The sequence below is a fragment of the Nycticebus coucang genome, chromosome 16, assembly GCF_027406575.1.
Source record: "Nycticebus coucang isolate mNycCou1 chromosome 16, mNycCou1.pri, whole genome shotgun sequence".
NCBI lineage: Eukaryota > Metazoa > Chordata > Mammalia > Primates > Lorisidae > Nycticebus > Nycticebus coucang.
Window position 1 is genome coordinate 16,387,986 of NC_069795.1, and position 17,561 is coordinate 16,405,546.

The following is a 17,561-nucleotide window of genomic DNA, read 5'->3' on the forward strand; positions in this document are numbered from 1 at the left end:
CCCACCTTCGCACACCCAGTACTATACATAGCATTCTATCGCTTCCCTTTGTGTAGCTGCCTCTCTTATGGCTCATGTCGATTTCCTACCAGCTAAGCAAGGAACAAATCTAGCTTCGGAAAGCGCTATAGGCAGGATTTGGCGCCAAGGGTCCAATGCTTGGCTTCCTATTGGTCGAGATGACGTCACTCTGACAGGGGCGGCTTTAATTGTGACGTCTCCGGCGGCTGATGCTTAGTAACAGAGGGAGGCGGGAGCGGAAGTGGGCAGCAAGAGGGCGGGGTGGGTGGCGGAAAGGGAGGGCCGGGGGAAGTTATTACAAGGAGCCCTCTTCCGGCACTAGGGAGCGGAAGTTGTGGCCCGGTTGTGTCAACCCCGGGGCTGTAGGCTGAGAGTGCGGCTGCGACAGTAACCATGGGCGGGAAGAACAAGCAGCGGACGAAAGGGAACCTCAGGGTGAGTGGCGGGTGGCTTGGCTGACTGGGGGGCCTCGTCTCGCAGCAGATGGCTCAGCCCTACGCGTGGCTGGAAGGTGTGTGGAGCGCGGCTGCGGGGAAGCGTGTGTTTGCGTGTCAAGAGTGACCTCTCTGTTGTGTGTGCGTCCCTGAGAGCAGGTTTGAGAATTGTGAGAGAAAAGATGTTCCATGCCAGAGCTGTATCCATCCGAGCACACACCCACAGTATACATTAAGAAATGATTCAGTGACAGCTTAAACTGGAAGATTACTTGGCAGAGGTAGCCGGGTTGATGGGGGGGAGGGTGGCGCTAGGAACAAGGGAAGTTGAGGGGTAGGAAGTTAAAGTGAGCCCAGTTTGCAGGTTGCTTCGGATCACGTCAGTCCCTTCTTTGCACAAAATCTACAGTGGCTCCCCACAGCCCTCCGGATAAAGGCCAAAGCCCCTACGATGGTGTACTTGGTTTATGTGGTCTGCCGGTCGCTCCTTTCCTTCTCCAGTTCCATCTTCAACTTCCACCTCTTGGTTCACTCTATCCAACCACATTGACTTCTTCATCATGCCTTAACCTTGCCTGGCAGATTCCCAAGGCTCTTCCATTACGTGGCTCCAAATTTTGCTCTAGACACTTCAGTGAGGTTTCCCATGATTGCCTATTTTTAAATTGTAGCTCTCTCCCACTCCCTGTTTTTCTGCCCTGCTTCATTTTACTCTACTGCATTTATGACTTATAATATACTATGTAATTTATTGTCTTCAATAAGATATAAGTATTTTGAAGGCACGTGTTTTCATCTGCTGCTATCATCTTTAGAGTCTAGAATAGGGACTGACATGTAGAGGAAGCTCACTAAATACTTTTTTGAGAAGACCTTGAAGTGACTTCATGTAAAGCTACATGACTGGGAATGTTATCATGGTAATTTTTTTTGTGCTGTTAGATTTATTATGAGAACGCTTTTTCTCCCTGTTTCTGATCTAGTTAATTTTAGTGATTTAAGTTCCATGTTTTCTTAGATCAATCACTTAATCTGTTTTGGAAGATAATAATACCAGCAATGATAGCAAATTATTTTGTTAAGTATTGTGGTAAGCACTTACTTGCATTGTTATTTAATGTTTTTTATAAAAATATTATCCAATTTTTTTTATTTTTCTTTTTTATTTTTTGAGACAGAATCTCACTATGTCGCCCTTGGTAGAGGGCCGTGGTGTCCCAGCTCACAGCAACCTCAAACTCTTGGGCTTAAGCGATTCTCTTGCCTCAGCCTCCCAGGTAGCTGGGACTAAAGGTGCCTGTCACAACACCCAGCTATTTTTGTGTTGCAGTTTGTCCGGGACCGGGTTTGAACCTGCCACCCTCAATATGGGGCCACCGCCCTACTCACTGAGCTACAAGCGCCATCCAACAATGCCATTCTTCTATGTAATCATGAGCAATTACAGAAACTTTAACTTTGATATAATACCATAATCTAGTATACAGTTTTATATTTAGTTTCCGTCATTGTCAATAATAATATTTTGTATGATTTTTAAGATCCACCATTTTAAAGAAAACATTTGAACACCTATCAAGGATCACTCATTCCATTTAGGCTCCTTGATTTAGACAGTTTGCAAGGGCTTTTTGGTGGGGTATAGGGGAAGGAGTGTCATGGCAATTTGGAAGAGTCTGGGCTGATTATTTTCTTAATTTAGATTTGTCTAATTGTTTCCTTATGATTAGATTTAGCTTAAACAATTTTTTGGAAGTATTTCTTCATAGATGATGGATCTTTCTTAATGCAGTACACCAGGACACATGATACTTATGTTTCTCCCATTATTGGTGTTATTAGTTTAATCACTTGGTTAAGATGGTATCTATTGAAAAGTTATCTTTTTCCATTGGCTCATAATAAATAATATGCTATCGCTTCTCAGCCTTTTGGCTAAGATCAAGTGTAATAAATAATATGCTAGTTTGAGACTATGAATGTCCTGTTCTACCACCAACTTTTCACCTAATGGTTAGAGCACCCTTTGATGATTCTTAACTGGAATCTGTTATTATCTTGGTGGTTAAAAAAATTTAATCCTGACAGTAACCAAAGTAATAAACAAATAGTTATTCTTATCTCATTTTAAAGGTGATAGAACTGAGGTTTAGCGAAATGAACTTGCCTAAATTTATGTAGCCAGAAAGTTGCAGAATTAGGATTTGAACTTCAGAGTATCAGTCATTCATTTGACAGACAACTTTGATATTGGATGCCATGTGTTCAAAGATGATAGACAAATGTCTGCTTTTCTTGAAACTGGTAGTTTGATGATAGAGATAGATAACTAAACAAGTATTGTAATATGCTAAAGAATTATGATGCAGGTGTGAGCAGAAAGAATGTGGGAGAACAGAAAAGAATGGCTATTGATCCAAGGAAGGCAAGTGTTGCAAATTCTGAGAATTTTGAAGTGAGTAGTTTGTCAGGCAATGAATAGGAAGGAAATTTTCCAGGCAGAGAGAAATGATTAAACAAAGATCAAATTGTGAAAGGGTAGAACATATTCAGAAAGCCTTGAATTCAGTTTGGTACTAGAGCATAGATGATGGCTGCATAATTAGGAAAAGGAAGTGGGGAAGCCAGGCAAGAGAAGGAAAGGGTGGATGTAAGACTGGGAAGTCGAGGTCAGATGGTGAAAGATCTAAGTTTTCCTCAATTTGTGAATCCTACAGGCTCAGGATTGACATGTCACATAATGTCAAGATGCCAGGCACAAAAGATTGTAGACAGAAAGAGGGGTGGTGTAAAAAAAAATTAAATGCCAGAAATAGAATCAGTGTTCTTGATTTTTGCTGAACTATGGTATAAGCATCTAACATAAAAAAGATCCTAATAGTGATGGCTTTTTTTTTTTTTTGAGACCGTGTCTCACTCTTGTCACCCTGGGTAAAGTGCCACAGTGTCATAGCTCACAGGAACCTCAATCTTCAGCCCAAGTGATCCTCTTGCCTCAGCCTCCCAAGTAGCTAGAACTACAGGCTCCCACCACAATACCCTTAAGTTTCAGTAGGCGGGTGGGTGTCTGGCTTTTGCTCAGGCTGGTCTCACTCAATCCAGAATGCTAAGATTACAAGGCATGAGCCACACACACAGGGCAACCTTGCAACTACATTTTGAGTTCAAAGTAAAAGATACAATTAGTGCATTTCAAGATAATTTGTTACTTTTCAATTAAAACTCGAAATTTATTATCTTTCTTGTGCTTCTAGTTATCACTGTCAACTGAAGTATTTCAGTTTAGGTCAGAATTCAGCCTCAACTTCTTTAACTTTTAGCAATAATTAGTTATTTTGCTTCATAAAAAACTATTTTAAAATGAGGTTATAGAAAATTCCGATATTCTGATATAATTAGTTTTTAGAATTTCTGTTGAAATTCACAAGCTTCCTTTGTAGCTCTTTATTCATGTACTTGTACTGAGAAAGGCAAACAGAATGATGTTAGTTGATTTTAATAATTTTTTTTTTCTTTTTGAGACAGAGTCTCACTCTGATGCCTTGGGTAGAGTGCTATGGCATCATAGCTCACAGCAACCTCAAACTCTAACGCTTAAGCTATCCTCTTGCCACAGCCTCCTGAATATCTGGGAGTACCATGCCACATTTTAATGAAATTTAAAATTAGAGAATCTTTTTTGAATTACTCTTACATGCTACAGTTTGGGGAAAAAAAATGTAATTCAGGCCATCATTTTCATTTCAGGTTCCTCAATTCAGTTTAGAAGGAGAGCTATATTATTTCTTGTCAAATGAGTGTTACAAACATAATTTTACTAAGTATGAGCAATTTGAATCACATGTTTGAGTAACCCTCTGGGTAACAGTCTTAGAGAAAAATAAGAAATAGATGAGCTTAGATGGTTTGTGAAGTCATCTTGGTGGTCAAACTGTGAGGCATTTTTCTCTGAGATGACAATAAGTTAATTTCTTTTTGCAGTTCAAATATATATATATATTTTATCTAGAACAACTAACTCCCTAACTTTTAGTACCAGGAAACTACTGTATTATGTATCAGTTGAACAAGTCACTGGCAGTGGTTCAAAACTAGGCATGTATCTTATTTCTTGACTATTGTGTTGATTTTTATGGCCATAATAATGTAATTTTAGCCCAAAGAAGTTAGGCTAGGCTATTCTTTGGGTATCTGCCATCAAGAAGCAGATACCATTAGGCTAATGGCTATTGCTTAATAATTATTTGTTGAGTGAACAGATGAATGAAAAGATGAGATCCATTTATATATAAGTTAACTTTACATCATTACACAGTGTGTGTAATCTTCATATGAAAGTTGGAAATAAATGTTGTTTTATAAATTTTTTAATGACAATTTTACCAAGTGGTTTCATATGTAAAATTTTATTATATTTCTTTAAAATTCTGTCATGGGCTATCATGACCCACTAATGCAGTGGTTCTCAAACTTCGTAATGCCATGACCCTTTCATACAGTTCCTGTGGGTCACAACCCACAGGTTGAGAACCGCTGCGCTAATGGATTATATCCATGGCTTAAAAAACATTGTTCTAATGTTCAAGAAACCAGGAAATAGCTCCCAGAAACATTATTGATAAATTCTTGGTGACAAACATTCATCTGTGGGAAACATTAAAATAGATGAAATCATAGGCTAGAAACAATGAAAAGGTACTCAAGTAAAAGCTTGTTCTGATCATGGGAATTGTAAAGGAATTATAAAGTTAAATTCTGAATTCTTTCTGAGCCCTGAAGTTTTTTCTTTCTGACTTTCTTACCAGCCTTCAAACAGTGGTCGAGCTGCAGAACTCCTTGCCAAAGAACAGGGAACCGTGCCTGGATTTATTGGTTTTGGAACATCTCAGAGTGACCTAGGCTATGTTCCTGCTATTCAAGGAGCTGAAGAAATTGATAGTCTTGTAGATTCTGATTTCCGAATGGTGCTGCGGAAGCTTTCTAAGAAAGATGTCACAACAAAATTAAAAGCAAGTTTTCTGTTTTCTTAAAAATGATAAAAAAGTCCTATTGTTAAAATGTCATTAGCATGTTCTATGTAATGAAATATGAACAGTAATTTACTAATAAGTTGTTTTGTTTTGTTTTATTAAATCATAGCTGTGTACATAGATATGATCATGGGGCATCATACACTAGCTTCATAGACCATTTGACATATTTTCATCACAATGGTTAACATGACCTTCCTGGCATTTTCTTAGTTAATAAGTTTTTTTTTACAATTGTACTTTTTTCTGACACAGACTTAAGCTTCATTGATTCTTATCTTCTGGATTATAAATTAGTTTGTTGTATTAAACTTAACCTCTTTGGAATTTTGGCTGTTTAGTTTTTACCATTAGGGAATATAATGTTGACCCCCAATTGTATTTTGTTTTTATTTATTTATTTGAAATAGTCTCACTCTGTTGTCTGGGCTAGAGTATAATGGTGTCATGATAGCTCACTGCAGCCTCAATTTTGGGTTTAAGTGACCCTCCTCCCTTACCCTCCCAAGTAGCTGGTATTACAGGCATGTACCACTATGGTCAGCCAATTTTCCTAATTTTTATAGAGATGGGGGATTCACTCTTGCTCAAGGTGGTTTTGAACTCCTGTTCTCAAGCAGTCCTCCCAGCTTGGCCTCCCAAGGTGTTAGTATTATAGGTGTGAGCCACCATGCCTGACCTTAACCTATAATTTTATATGAGATTTTTTTTGTTTGTATATATATATATATTATATATATATATATATATTTTTTTTTTACTATAGTAGCTTATGAAGGAATTCTGCAAATAGAAATGATGTATTTTTCCTGTTAAATAAAAGAGAAGCTGTAGAACAGAGTAAATACAATCAATAGCCAATATTTTGGCTGTTAATCCTTGATAATGTTAATTATTTTTAGGCAATGCAAGAATTTGGAACCATGTGTACAGAGAGAGACACAGAAGTTGTAAAAGGAGTTCTTCCATATTGGCCAAGAATTTTCTGTAAAATTTCACTTGTAAGTATTAAAACTTTACTAATTTATTTCTGCTGCAATTTTTTTTTTTTTGGCTGAAGTCATCATTGGGACTGTTAAATTTATATGTAATTGATTTTTCTTGAGGGTTATAAAGTGGTTACATTGTTAGGCAGATTGGATCATGTTGAGTTGTGATAAGTGTAAGGAGTCTGTTTTCATAAATTAGGTTATTACTAGAAATTTACTCAGATGCTTTCTACCTATAATGAATTTTGGCAATTATTTTATTTCTTTGTATATTTGCTGCAGAAGAATGAGAGTGAATTTCTTAATTACTCAAGACTTGGCCTTGAATCTGTCTTGAATACAGCCTTATCTCATAAAAGGGAAAAGGAATAATTATTTCATATAATTTCTCCTTTAGAAAACCCTACAATTTTGATGTTTAAAATATAATTTCAATTTTGATTTGTACACAGGTGAATTCTTAGTAAAGGATATTATAGCATATCCAGAAATGTCTGTGTGTGTTTTTAGGGGCTAGAGATATTTTAAACCACATTTATATTTTCTTTATTTTTTTTTTTTTCACATTTATATTTTCAATAGGATCATGACCGCCGGGTTCGAGAAGCCACACAGCAAGCTTTCGAAAAACTTATCCTTAAAGTAAAGAAACAGTTGGCTCCCTATTTAAAAAGTTTAATGGGATATTGGCTAATGGCTCAGTGTGATACTTACACACCTGCTGCATTTGCAGCAAAAGATGCATTTGAAGCGGCTTTCCCTCCAAGCAAGCAACCAGAAGCCATAGCATTTTGTAAGGATGAAATTACAAGTGTAAGTTCTTGGAGCCATTCTAAATTTATTTTTTTCTTCAGTATTTAAGGATTATAAGCATAGTATAATGACAACTCTTTTACTTGGGATTGTAGGGGAATCAGTAAGTGAAATATTTCCAACTGAAGGTTGTCTTTTTAAAATGGTGTTTAACAAAATTAACATTTCACATTGGATCTTTCTATAGTAATTAAATATCCTTTTTAAATTTATAATTCTTTATTATATATCTAAAAAATTAGATATATGCTTTACAATATATAATCTAAACAATGAATATATGTAAAAATTAATCTAAAATTATTTTCTCTTGTATTTCCATGTCAATAGATATGCATACATCTATCTATCACATTCCTTTTATTGGCTTCCTGGTATTATTTTATATGAATGCACAATAGTTTATTTAATACCTTGTATGTTAGTGGATTTCCCCCCCAAATTTTATTATAACACGCGCTGCTTCAGTGAACATTTTTTTTTTTTTTTTTTTTAAGAGACAGAGTCTCACTCCATCTGCCATGGTGTCACAGCTCACAGCAACCTCCAGCTCTTGGGCTTAGGCGATTCTCTTGTCTCAGCCTCCTGAGTAGCTAGGACTATAGGTGACTGCCACAATGCCCGGCTGTTTTTTTTTTTTGCAGTTCAACTGGGTCTGGGTTTGAACCCACCACCCTCCATACATGGGGCCGGCGCCCTACTCACTGAGCCACAAGCACCATACCTTGTGAGACTGATACTTACTAGAACTTATAGTAACTATATGTTGAGTCAAAGGACAAGAACATTAAACATTTTTATAGATATTGTTAAATGGCCTTTCGAAAAAACAAACAAATACATATTACCATTAACAGATAAGAAAGTTTCTCGGCTGGGCGCCTGTAGTTCAGTGGTAGGGTGCCAGCCACATACTCAAGGGTTGTGGGTTCAGACTCAGCCTGGGCCTGCCAGACAACAATGACACTTACAACAAAAAAATAGGCGTTGTGGCGGGTACCTGTAGTCCCAGCTATGTGGGAGGCTGAGGCAAGAGAATTGCTTAAGCCCAAAAGTTTGAGGTTGCTATGAGCTATGACGCCATGGCACTCTACCGAAGGCAACATAGTAGGACTCTGTCTCAAAAGAAAAAAAAAAAAACCTGCACCTTTCTCCACTCACAAAAATTGATTCAAGATGGATAAAAGACCTAAATTTAAGGCATGAAACGATAAAAATCCTCAAAGAAAGCATAGGAAAAATACTTGAAGATATAAAACTTGGAAAAGACTTTATGAAGAAGACTTACATGGCAATTACAACAACAACAAAAATAAACAAGTGGCACTTAATCTGAAAAGCTTCTGTGCAGCTAAGGAGATAACAACCAAAGCAAGTAGATAACCTACGCAACGGGAAAGGATATTTGCATATTTTTAATCAGACAAAAGCTTGATAACTAGGATCTATAGAGAACTCAAATTCATCCACATGAAAAAAGCCAACAATCCCATATATCAATGGGCAAGAGACATGAATAGAACCTTTTCTAAAGAAGACAGACGAGGCAGTGCCTATAGCTCAGAGGCTAGGGCGCCAGCCATGTACACTGGAGCTGGTGAGTTCGAATCTAGTCCGGGCCTGCCAAACAGCAATGACAACTATAACTGAAAAATAGCCGGGTGTTGTGGTGGGTGCCTGTAGTCCCAACTACTTGGGAGGCTGAGGTAAGAGAATCGCTTAAGCCCAAGAGTTTGTGACGCCATGGGGTACTTTACCCAGGGCGACAGCTTGAGACTGTGTAAAAAAAAACAAAGAAAAACAGACAAATGGCTAGCAAACATATGAAAGAATTCTCGTCATCCCTAATTATTAGAGAACTGCAAATCAAAACCACTCTTAGATATCATCTATCTCCAGCAAGAATGGCCCACATCACAAAAATCTCAAAACTGTAGATGTTGATGTGGATGTGGAGAGAAAGGAACACTTTTACACTGTTGGTGGGACAGCAAACTAATACAAGCTTTTTGGAAGGAAGTGTGGAGAACCCTCAAAGAACTTAAGCTAGACCTCCCATTTGATCCTTCAATCCCATTACTGGGCATCTACCCAGAAGGAAAAAAATCCTTTTACCACAAGGAGATTTGCACTAGACTGTTTATTGCAGCTCAATTTACATTTGCCAAATGTGGAAATAGCCTAAATGCCCCCCAGCCCAGGGATACATTAACAAGCTGTGGTATATGTATACTATGGAATAGTATTCAGCCATTAAAAAGATGGGGACTTTACATTGTTTGTATTAACCTGGATGGAAGTGGAACACATTTTTCTTAGTAAAGCATCACAAGAATGGAGAATCATGAATCCTATGTACTCAGTTTTGATATGAGGACAATTAATGACCTAGTACACAGTGGGAGGTGAGGGAAAGGAAGAGCAGAGAGTGGGAAGGAGGGAGGGGGATGGGAGAAGGAAAAGCAGAGAGAGGAAAGGGGGTAAGGAGGTGGGGATCTCAGTGTGTGACACACCTTTTGAGGGCAAGACACAAGTATAAGAGGGACTTTACCTAACAAATACAATCAGTGTAACCTGGTTTCTTGTACCCTCAATGAACCCCCAACAGTAAGATAAAAGAAAAAAAGTTTCTCCATAATTGGCCAACAACACTTCAGCCATATATTTTGCATGAAAAGTGATCAGTCATAACTATTTGTGGCTTTCAGTGGGTCAATGTGTCTATGTTTGGTAGTGTCTGACTTTTTCCTTTCTCATTTGCTATTACCAATATATGGACTGGAAAAGCAGACAACCAAGTTTGTTGGAATTATATCAAGAAAGAATAGTAGGCTGGGCACGGTGGCTCATGTTTATAATCCTAGGACTCTGGGAGGTTGAGGCAGGTGGACTGCTTGAACTCAGGAGTTGGAGACCAGCCTGAACATGAGCAAGACCTCATCTCTAAAAATAGACGGGCATTATGGGAGGTGTGTGTAGTCCCAGGTACTTGGGGGACTCAGGCAAGAGGATTGCTTCTGCCTAAGAGTTTGAGGTTGCGCCTGTAGCTCTAGCTACTTAAGTGGCTCAGGCCAAGAGCATCACTTCTGCCCAAGAGTTTGAGGTTGCTGTGAGCTATGATTCTATGGCACTCTACCCAGGGTGACAAAGTGAGGCTTATCACCAGGATGTGGAAACAGCCTAAATGCCCATCAACTCAGGAATGGATTAACACATTTTGGTACATGCACACCATGGAATACTATTCTACCATAAAAAAGATGGTGACTTCCCATCTTTTGTAATATCCTGGATGTTGTTGAAACACATTCTTCTTAGTAAAGTGTCACAAGAATGGAAAAGCAAGTATCCAATGTGCTCAATACTAATGTGAAGTAAGTAGATGATCCAATGCAGGCCCAAATAGGAGAAACACTCATTTCAATTGGGTGCTCTCACTGAATGGGCATGGGGTGGGTGGGGCATAACCACAAGATAGACTGTACCTAACAACATCAAATATTTTGACCTTGTGCTTGTACCCTCACTTTAACCTGAAATAAATTTACTTAAAAAATTAAAAAAAAAAAAAAAGAAAGAAAGAAAAGTGGATGAACTAGAATTGTGGTGGGGAGGAACTGAGCATTTAAAAAAATTCATGCTTGCATTCATTAATACTCCCTTAATTAGTACTCCTGTGTTTTCAGTGCACCCTGTGAATAATCCTCCTTTTCTTTCTTCCTTTCAATTAGTCATCTTTCCTGTGGACTTCCATTACACTTAAAGTTCAGGGTTTTTTTATCTTGGCATACAAAGTTTTGCAAGATCTGGTACCTGCTTACTTAATTTGTTCTTTTCACTCAACACCTCTTCCCTAACTCATTACTTGATTCTAGCTCCCCATTTAAGTTCTTCCCTTCTTTATTTCTCAGGTGTACTGAGCTTGGTTTTTTAGGAAGAGCGTTTGTAGCTTTAATCATATTCTCAAAGGGAATTTTCTAACCAATCTGTAAATTAACAATCATTGATTGATTTAAAAAAACAAGGGATAAATATGAGAATGAAGTGTCATGAATTTAAACATTAAACTTGAGAATGGATTCTGAGACAATTGATTTGGTGGTTCATGGGGTTTAAATTTTTCTTTTTCTTGGCTTTGTTATGGGTGGATAGCTGATCATTGCATATAGGGATTATTTTCTCCATTTTATTTTCCTTTTAGTTGTCTGTGTCATAGTTCATTATAGTTCTTGGGATTGAACTGTCTCAAGTTCAAAACCAACTTACAGAGAGGGATAAGGCAAATGAAGACCAAAATGTTGGCGATATAGGTAGTATGTGTATCATACCGTCTATAAGACATGGGCTCTGAATCACACTATTGGTTCCAGTTCTACTCTGCCATTAACTAGGTGTGTGACCTTGGACAAGCTTCTGTGCCTACATTTCCAAATCTAAAGAAGAAGTTAGTAACTTCATGGAATTGGGCGGATTAATTTAGTTAATGCATAAATGTGCTCAAAGCAGTAACTAGCATATGGAAAAGCTCAATAAATATTAGCTATTGGTATTGCTGATAAAGTTAATACTGAAACAGTGGACTCCTAGTACTACATTTCAGGTAGGCAGACATACTCAACATTTGAAAACCTTAGAGCTTGTTCCGATGGAGCAAAGCACAATGTATGATGTTTCCTATAGTCAAGGAGGCTCACAGAAAGAGGGGAGGGGAAAGCAGAGGCTAATTTCTGTCCCATGTTTGCTAATTAATTTTTCTACTTCACTGCTGTGTGCAAGAGAAATGGAGGAACAGTGGCCAGGAATATTTTTAGGAGCGTGGGGAAGAAATACTCTATTCTTCTTACTTCAACAGTAGCCTTGGGGATTGATAGGCAAAGAAAACTTTTTAGCGTTGCTGTTTGATTTTACTCTTAGTTAAGATGAGGTTTATGGGGATTTTTAAAAATAGACTTTACCTTACTAGGCTCTATCTGTTTACCGTTGACAGTTCAGCAAAATCTCAAGGCTTATTTCTTTCTCCCTTTTGTAGGTGCTGCAGGATCATCTTATAAAAGAAACACCTGATACACTCAGTGATCCACAGTAAGTGGTATTATTTCTGTGTAATTCATGGTCAGGATTTGTTTCACTAATAGGTAATCAGAGAGTTAAAATGTGAAATTTATTTATTTATTTATTTATTTTGAGAAAGAGTCTCACTTCATTACTCTCGGCAGAGTGCTGTGGCATCATAGCCACAACAATCTTGAACTCTTGGGCTCAAGCCATACCCTTGCCTCAGTCTCCTGAGTAGCTGGCACTACAGGTGCCTGCCACAACGCTCAGCTATTTTTTTTTTTAAGAGACGAGGTCTTACTCTGGCTCAAACTGGTCTCAAACATGTGAGCTCAGGCATTCCACCCACCTCAACCTCCCAGAGTGTCATGATTACAGGTATAAGCCGTCATGTACGGCCATGGAATATTTTTAAAAAGAAGGAATTTTAGGCCAGTGATGTGAGTCATGCTTGTAATGCTAGCACTCTAGGAGATTGAGGCTGGTGGGTTGCTTGAGCTCAAGAATTTTGAGACCAGTCTAAGTAAAAGTGAGACCATGTCTTAAAAAAAAAAAAAAAAAAAAGAAACCAGATATTTTAAATGTAGGGATGAAAATAATTAATATAATGGTATATGTGAGGTACTGTGTTAAGGGATTTTACTTGCAAATTTTCCTGGTATTTAACTTGTATTATCTGGGAACTACACATTTAGTTCTTTTGGAGAGTTTTTAGATTTTTAGGAGGATTTTAGGTTTACTTTTTGATGTGATAGCAGGAATTATTTTAAGATTTGGCTGAACCTAGTTGAAGTACTATAATTTTATTGAAAGAGCAGTAAATTGTCTTGTTTACTTTTTAAAAATGTGATTAAATTCTGGTATGTGTGTTTCTATTTTGAAGGAGGTAAGCACAGGGGAAATAAATAAAAATAAAGCAATTTTGGTAGATATTTAATGATATAATTTAAAATAGAAATGCTGGCTCAGCACCTGTGGCTCAAGCGGCTAAGGCACCAGCCACATACACCTGAGCTGGCAGGTTCGAATCCAGCCCACGCCTGCCAAGCAGCAATGATAGCTGCTACCAAAAAATAGCCGGGCGTTGTGGCGGGTGCCTGTAGTCCCAGCTACTTGGGAGGCAGAGGCAAGAGAATCACTTGAGCCCAGGAGTTGGAGGTTGCTGTGAGCTGTGATGCCACGGCACTCTACCCAGGACAACAGCTTGAGGCTCTGTCTCAAACAAAAATAAATAAATAAATAAAATAGAAATGCTAAGTATGTATTTTAAGTTATTCTCAATCCTTATATTTATTTTCTTTTCACATCAAGAACTGTTCCAGAGGAAGAAAGAGAAGCTAAATTCTACCGGGTTGTAACTTGTTCCTTACTGGCATTAAAGAAATTGATTTGCCTTTTACCTGATAATGAGCTTGATTCTCTGGAGGAGAAATTTAAGTCTCTTTTATCACAGAATAAATTTTGGAAGTATGGAAAACACAGTGTACCTCAGGTATCCCAAATCTTTTATTTTAAGTCATTTCTATGGTTCTTCCCCCATCTTGTTAATTTATATTTATTGTTTACATTTAAAACTCTGCAAGCACATCCTTGTGGTAAGTCATTCATTTACTGAATTCTCTCTTTTACTTGAATGTTATTCTGTTTTCACTTTTTTATTTGGTTTAGGCCTCAAGTTCAAAGTTTAATTATCATACTTCTTTGTCTTAGCACCTTAAAATTAGCATGTTGAGGCTTTTCTCATTTAATGTTTTTATTTTTTCTGTTTTTGTCCCTGTCTTTACTTCTATTCTCTACTTCTACTGGCTGACTGTTCTGATGTGTTTTATGTAGTCCTTTCATTTGTACAGTTGATTCTCATTATTCATAGCAGTTATGTTCTGTAAAGTCATCAGGAACACTGACTTAGTAAATGCTAGACATTGCCCTTAAGGGAAATAAGAGGTTAGGTACCTATGAGCCTCTTGTCACATTTTTGTCAGTTGATAATACATAATCTGGTTTTATATGTGTTTTTGCTTAAAGACACATTTAATATCTATTGTTGGCTTGATGACATTGAACTCTTGGCCAATAGCACTAGAACAGGCTTATCTAACAAACATTTTCTGTGTAAGGCACATCATAGCCTTTTTGTGCTCAGATGCAGTAGATAGTGCTTCAGTGCTACTTCTAGGAGGCCTTTTAAAATACAGAATCCCTAATCAAAAGCACAAAAATTTGAAGAAATACTATGAAAAGGATACTCGTTTAACATTATGAGTGCTGAAATAAGAGTTTTCCCTTGTGCAACCTAAGCTGCAGGTTGATGATTTAAATGTTTTGCCATTCTGTGCATGCCCATCAATTGCTGCAGAAGCATGGTGAGCTTTGATTTGGGGGGTTACAAATAATTTTAGCAGATAAAGTCACCTAAATGGAATTCGTGAGCATGAGGATTGATCAACCCTGTTTTTAAAAAATGTGCTTTTGTATTTAAAAATGTGAATTTTTATTTATTTATTTTTACTTTCAAAATAAGTAAATGCCATCTTGATCCCCTCATCTTTTTTTTTTTTTTTTAACTTTATTCAAATTAATATGAGGGTACAATATTTAGGTTACATTGTTCTCACTTCCAGGGCAAAGTAACATTTGTACAAGATCCTCTCACCCAGGGGGCGTGTTATACACTCTCACAATGTGCACGTTAGTTGAGATCCTGCTTCATGCCCTCCCTCCCTCTGCCACCCGTCCTTTCCCTTCCTGCTTCCCTTGACCCCTGAACTGGACTATAATAGTGCTTTATTGTTCTTAGGAACATGTAATTGTTTATATATTGATTTCATATTAGTATGGAGTACATTGGATATTCATCTTTCCATTCTACTTTACTAAGAAGAATCTATTTCAACTCCATACACGTAAATGTAAAAGATGTAAAGTCTCCATCTTTTTTAATGGCTGCATAATATTCCCTGGTATACATATACCATAGTTTGTTGATCCACTCATGGGTTGATGGGCACTTAGGTTGCTCCCACAACTTGGCTATTATGAATTGAGCTGTAAAAAACATTCTAGTGCAAATATCTTTTGTGGTAAAATTATTTTTGTTCTTCTGGATGGATATCCAGTAATGGGATTGCAAGGTCAAATGGAAGGTCTACATTTAGATCTTTGAGGATTCTCCATTCTTCTCTCCAAAAAGGGCTGTATTAGTTTGCAATCCCACCAGCAGTGTAGAAGTGTTCCCTTCTCTCCACATCCATGCCAGCAACAAATGTGAATTTTTAATTTACATAAATGGTATTGTGTGTTATATTTCATTCCACTTGTTAGTTTTTAAGTTGTTTAAAAAGTATCTTGTTCCTGTGTGTGCCTCTGATCTCTACCTTCTAATTGCTGTGTAATATTCAGAAACTTGTATCTACTGTCCATTTTACCTGTCCCTTCCTCCAGTGATAGGCAGGTGTTCTAATTGTCTCCAACTCCTCACTCTTTTTTTTTTTTTTTGCAGTTTTTTGGCCGGGGCTGGGTTTGAACCCACCACCTCCGGCATATGGGGCCAGCGCCCTCCTCCTTTGAGCCACAGGCACCACTCCAACTCCTCACTCTTATACATAATGCAGCAATGAACATCTTCACTCATGTATACTTGGATCTTTAAGAAATTCTCTGAATTGCTGAGTCATTGTGCACCTACCTAATTTCATAAAGTAGTGCCACCATGCTTACCAGAATGGCTGAATTACTCTAGACTCAGCCATCAATACATGATGAATTTTATGCTGTGTAACACTGTTTTTCAGCCTTTTTTTTTTTTTTTTATATCAGGGCACACTTGAACCTATGAACTTCTGTGACACATGAAAATTATGTTGATCAACAAAATAATATACGGGCGGTGCCTGTGGCTCAGTGAGCAGGGCACCGGCCCCATATACCGAGGGTGGCCCGTTCAAACCCAGCCCCAGCCAAACTGCAACAAAAAGATAGCTGGGCGTTGTGGCGGGCGCCTGTCGTCCCAGCTGCTCGGGAGGCTGAGGCAAGAGAATCGCCTAAGCCCAGGAGTTGGAGGTTGCTGTGAGCCATGTGACGCCATGGCACTCTACTGAGGGCAATAAAGTGAAACTCTGTCTTTACAAAAAAAAAAGAAAATAATATACTTTGCTTTGAACTTCTTTTCAAAATAATTTAATTAACGATCTTTAAAGATTTTCATGGCACGCCTAAGATTCTCTCCAGGCACACCAGTTGAAGATCAGTGCTGTATAGCTTTAAATCTTCCAATCTCTAGGCAGCATTCAGCTCCTTAATTTTTCACCAGTCTAATAGGAATTCAGGTGATATCTTTAATTTTAATTACTCTCCTTACTAGTGATTTTTAGCATCTCTTCAGAGGCTTTTAGTTTCTTTGTTTCTTCTTCTTTCCTCTTTTTTTTTTTTTTATTGGAGTTACTCTCTTTATTCTGCAGGAGTTCCCTGTATGTTATGAATATTAGTCCTTTTCTCATTTTTAGGCATTGCAAAAAAACTATTCTGTCCTCTCTTCCATGCGTCCTTTGTTAGAAAGAAATCTTAATTTTGGTGTAATCAAAGTCATTGTTTTTTGCCTTAGGAAGGCCTTTCCCACACTTAAATCATAAAGATATTCTTATATTTTTAAATTTTGTAAATCGTTGCATCTTTTTATATAGTTTATATTTCATATAAATTCTTTAATTACCAACCTATCTTTTATGTGGTTGTAAGTAGAGATTTACTTATTTTTCTTCATATGTGGTGATCCAGTTTTCTTAACATTATCCTATTATCTGTGGTCCTGCCATTATGGTACATTAAATTCTCATATATTCATAAATTTATCTCTAAACTATGTTCGGATGCATTGGCTTCTGTCTCCTCTTAATGCTGGAGCCACTGTCCATATAATGTTATGTGATATATCCTAATAGCTGCCCATGTGAGTCATTCTTTTCTAGTTTTCTTCAAGATTAATTTGTTTTGAATTTTATTCTTTCATAAAATTTCAGTAAATGTATTGAATTTCTCAAAATCTAACTGGAATTTTAATTAAGGTTCTACTGTATTTATAGAGTGATTTGGGGAGACTTGCTGTCTTTATTTATCCTACAGTAATCTTTTTGACCTTACTTTCACAGTTTATTTTAAACTTTAAAAAAATTTGTTTTTAATTATTATAGGCACCCTTTATAGGGTACCATGATGTTTTGGTA

The 17,561-nt window shown here is 37.4% G+C and overlaps 1 protein-coding gene across 1 annotated transcript in view; it reads left to right on the forward strand.

The window, feature by feature from the left end:
* The first annotated feature begins 258 nt into the window (after positions 1–258).
* The window catches only part of LTN1 (listerin E3 ubiquitin protein ligase 1), a 72,377-nt gene continuing 55,074 nt past the window's right edge, over positions 259–17,561 (forward strand). The window contains exons 1-6 of the mRNA XM_053564932.1: positions 259–456; positions 5,261–5,464; positions 6,388–6,486; positions 7,057–7,287; positions 12,317–12,369; positions 13,654–13,834. Coding sequence (XP_053420907.1) covers positions 415–456; positions 5,261–5,464; positions 6,388–6,486; positions 7,057–7,287; positions 12,317–12,369; positions 13,654–13,834 — 810 coding nt within the window. The 5' untranslated portion in view covers positions 259–414. The remainder of the gene's footprint in view (positions 457–5,260; positions 5,465–6,387; positions 6,487–7,056; positions 7,288–12,316; positions 12,370–13,653; positions 13,835–17,561) is intronic.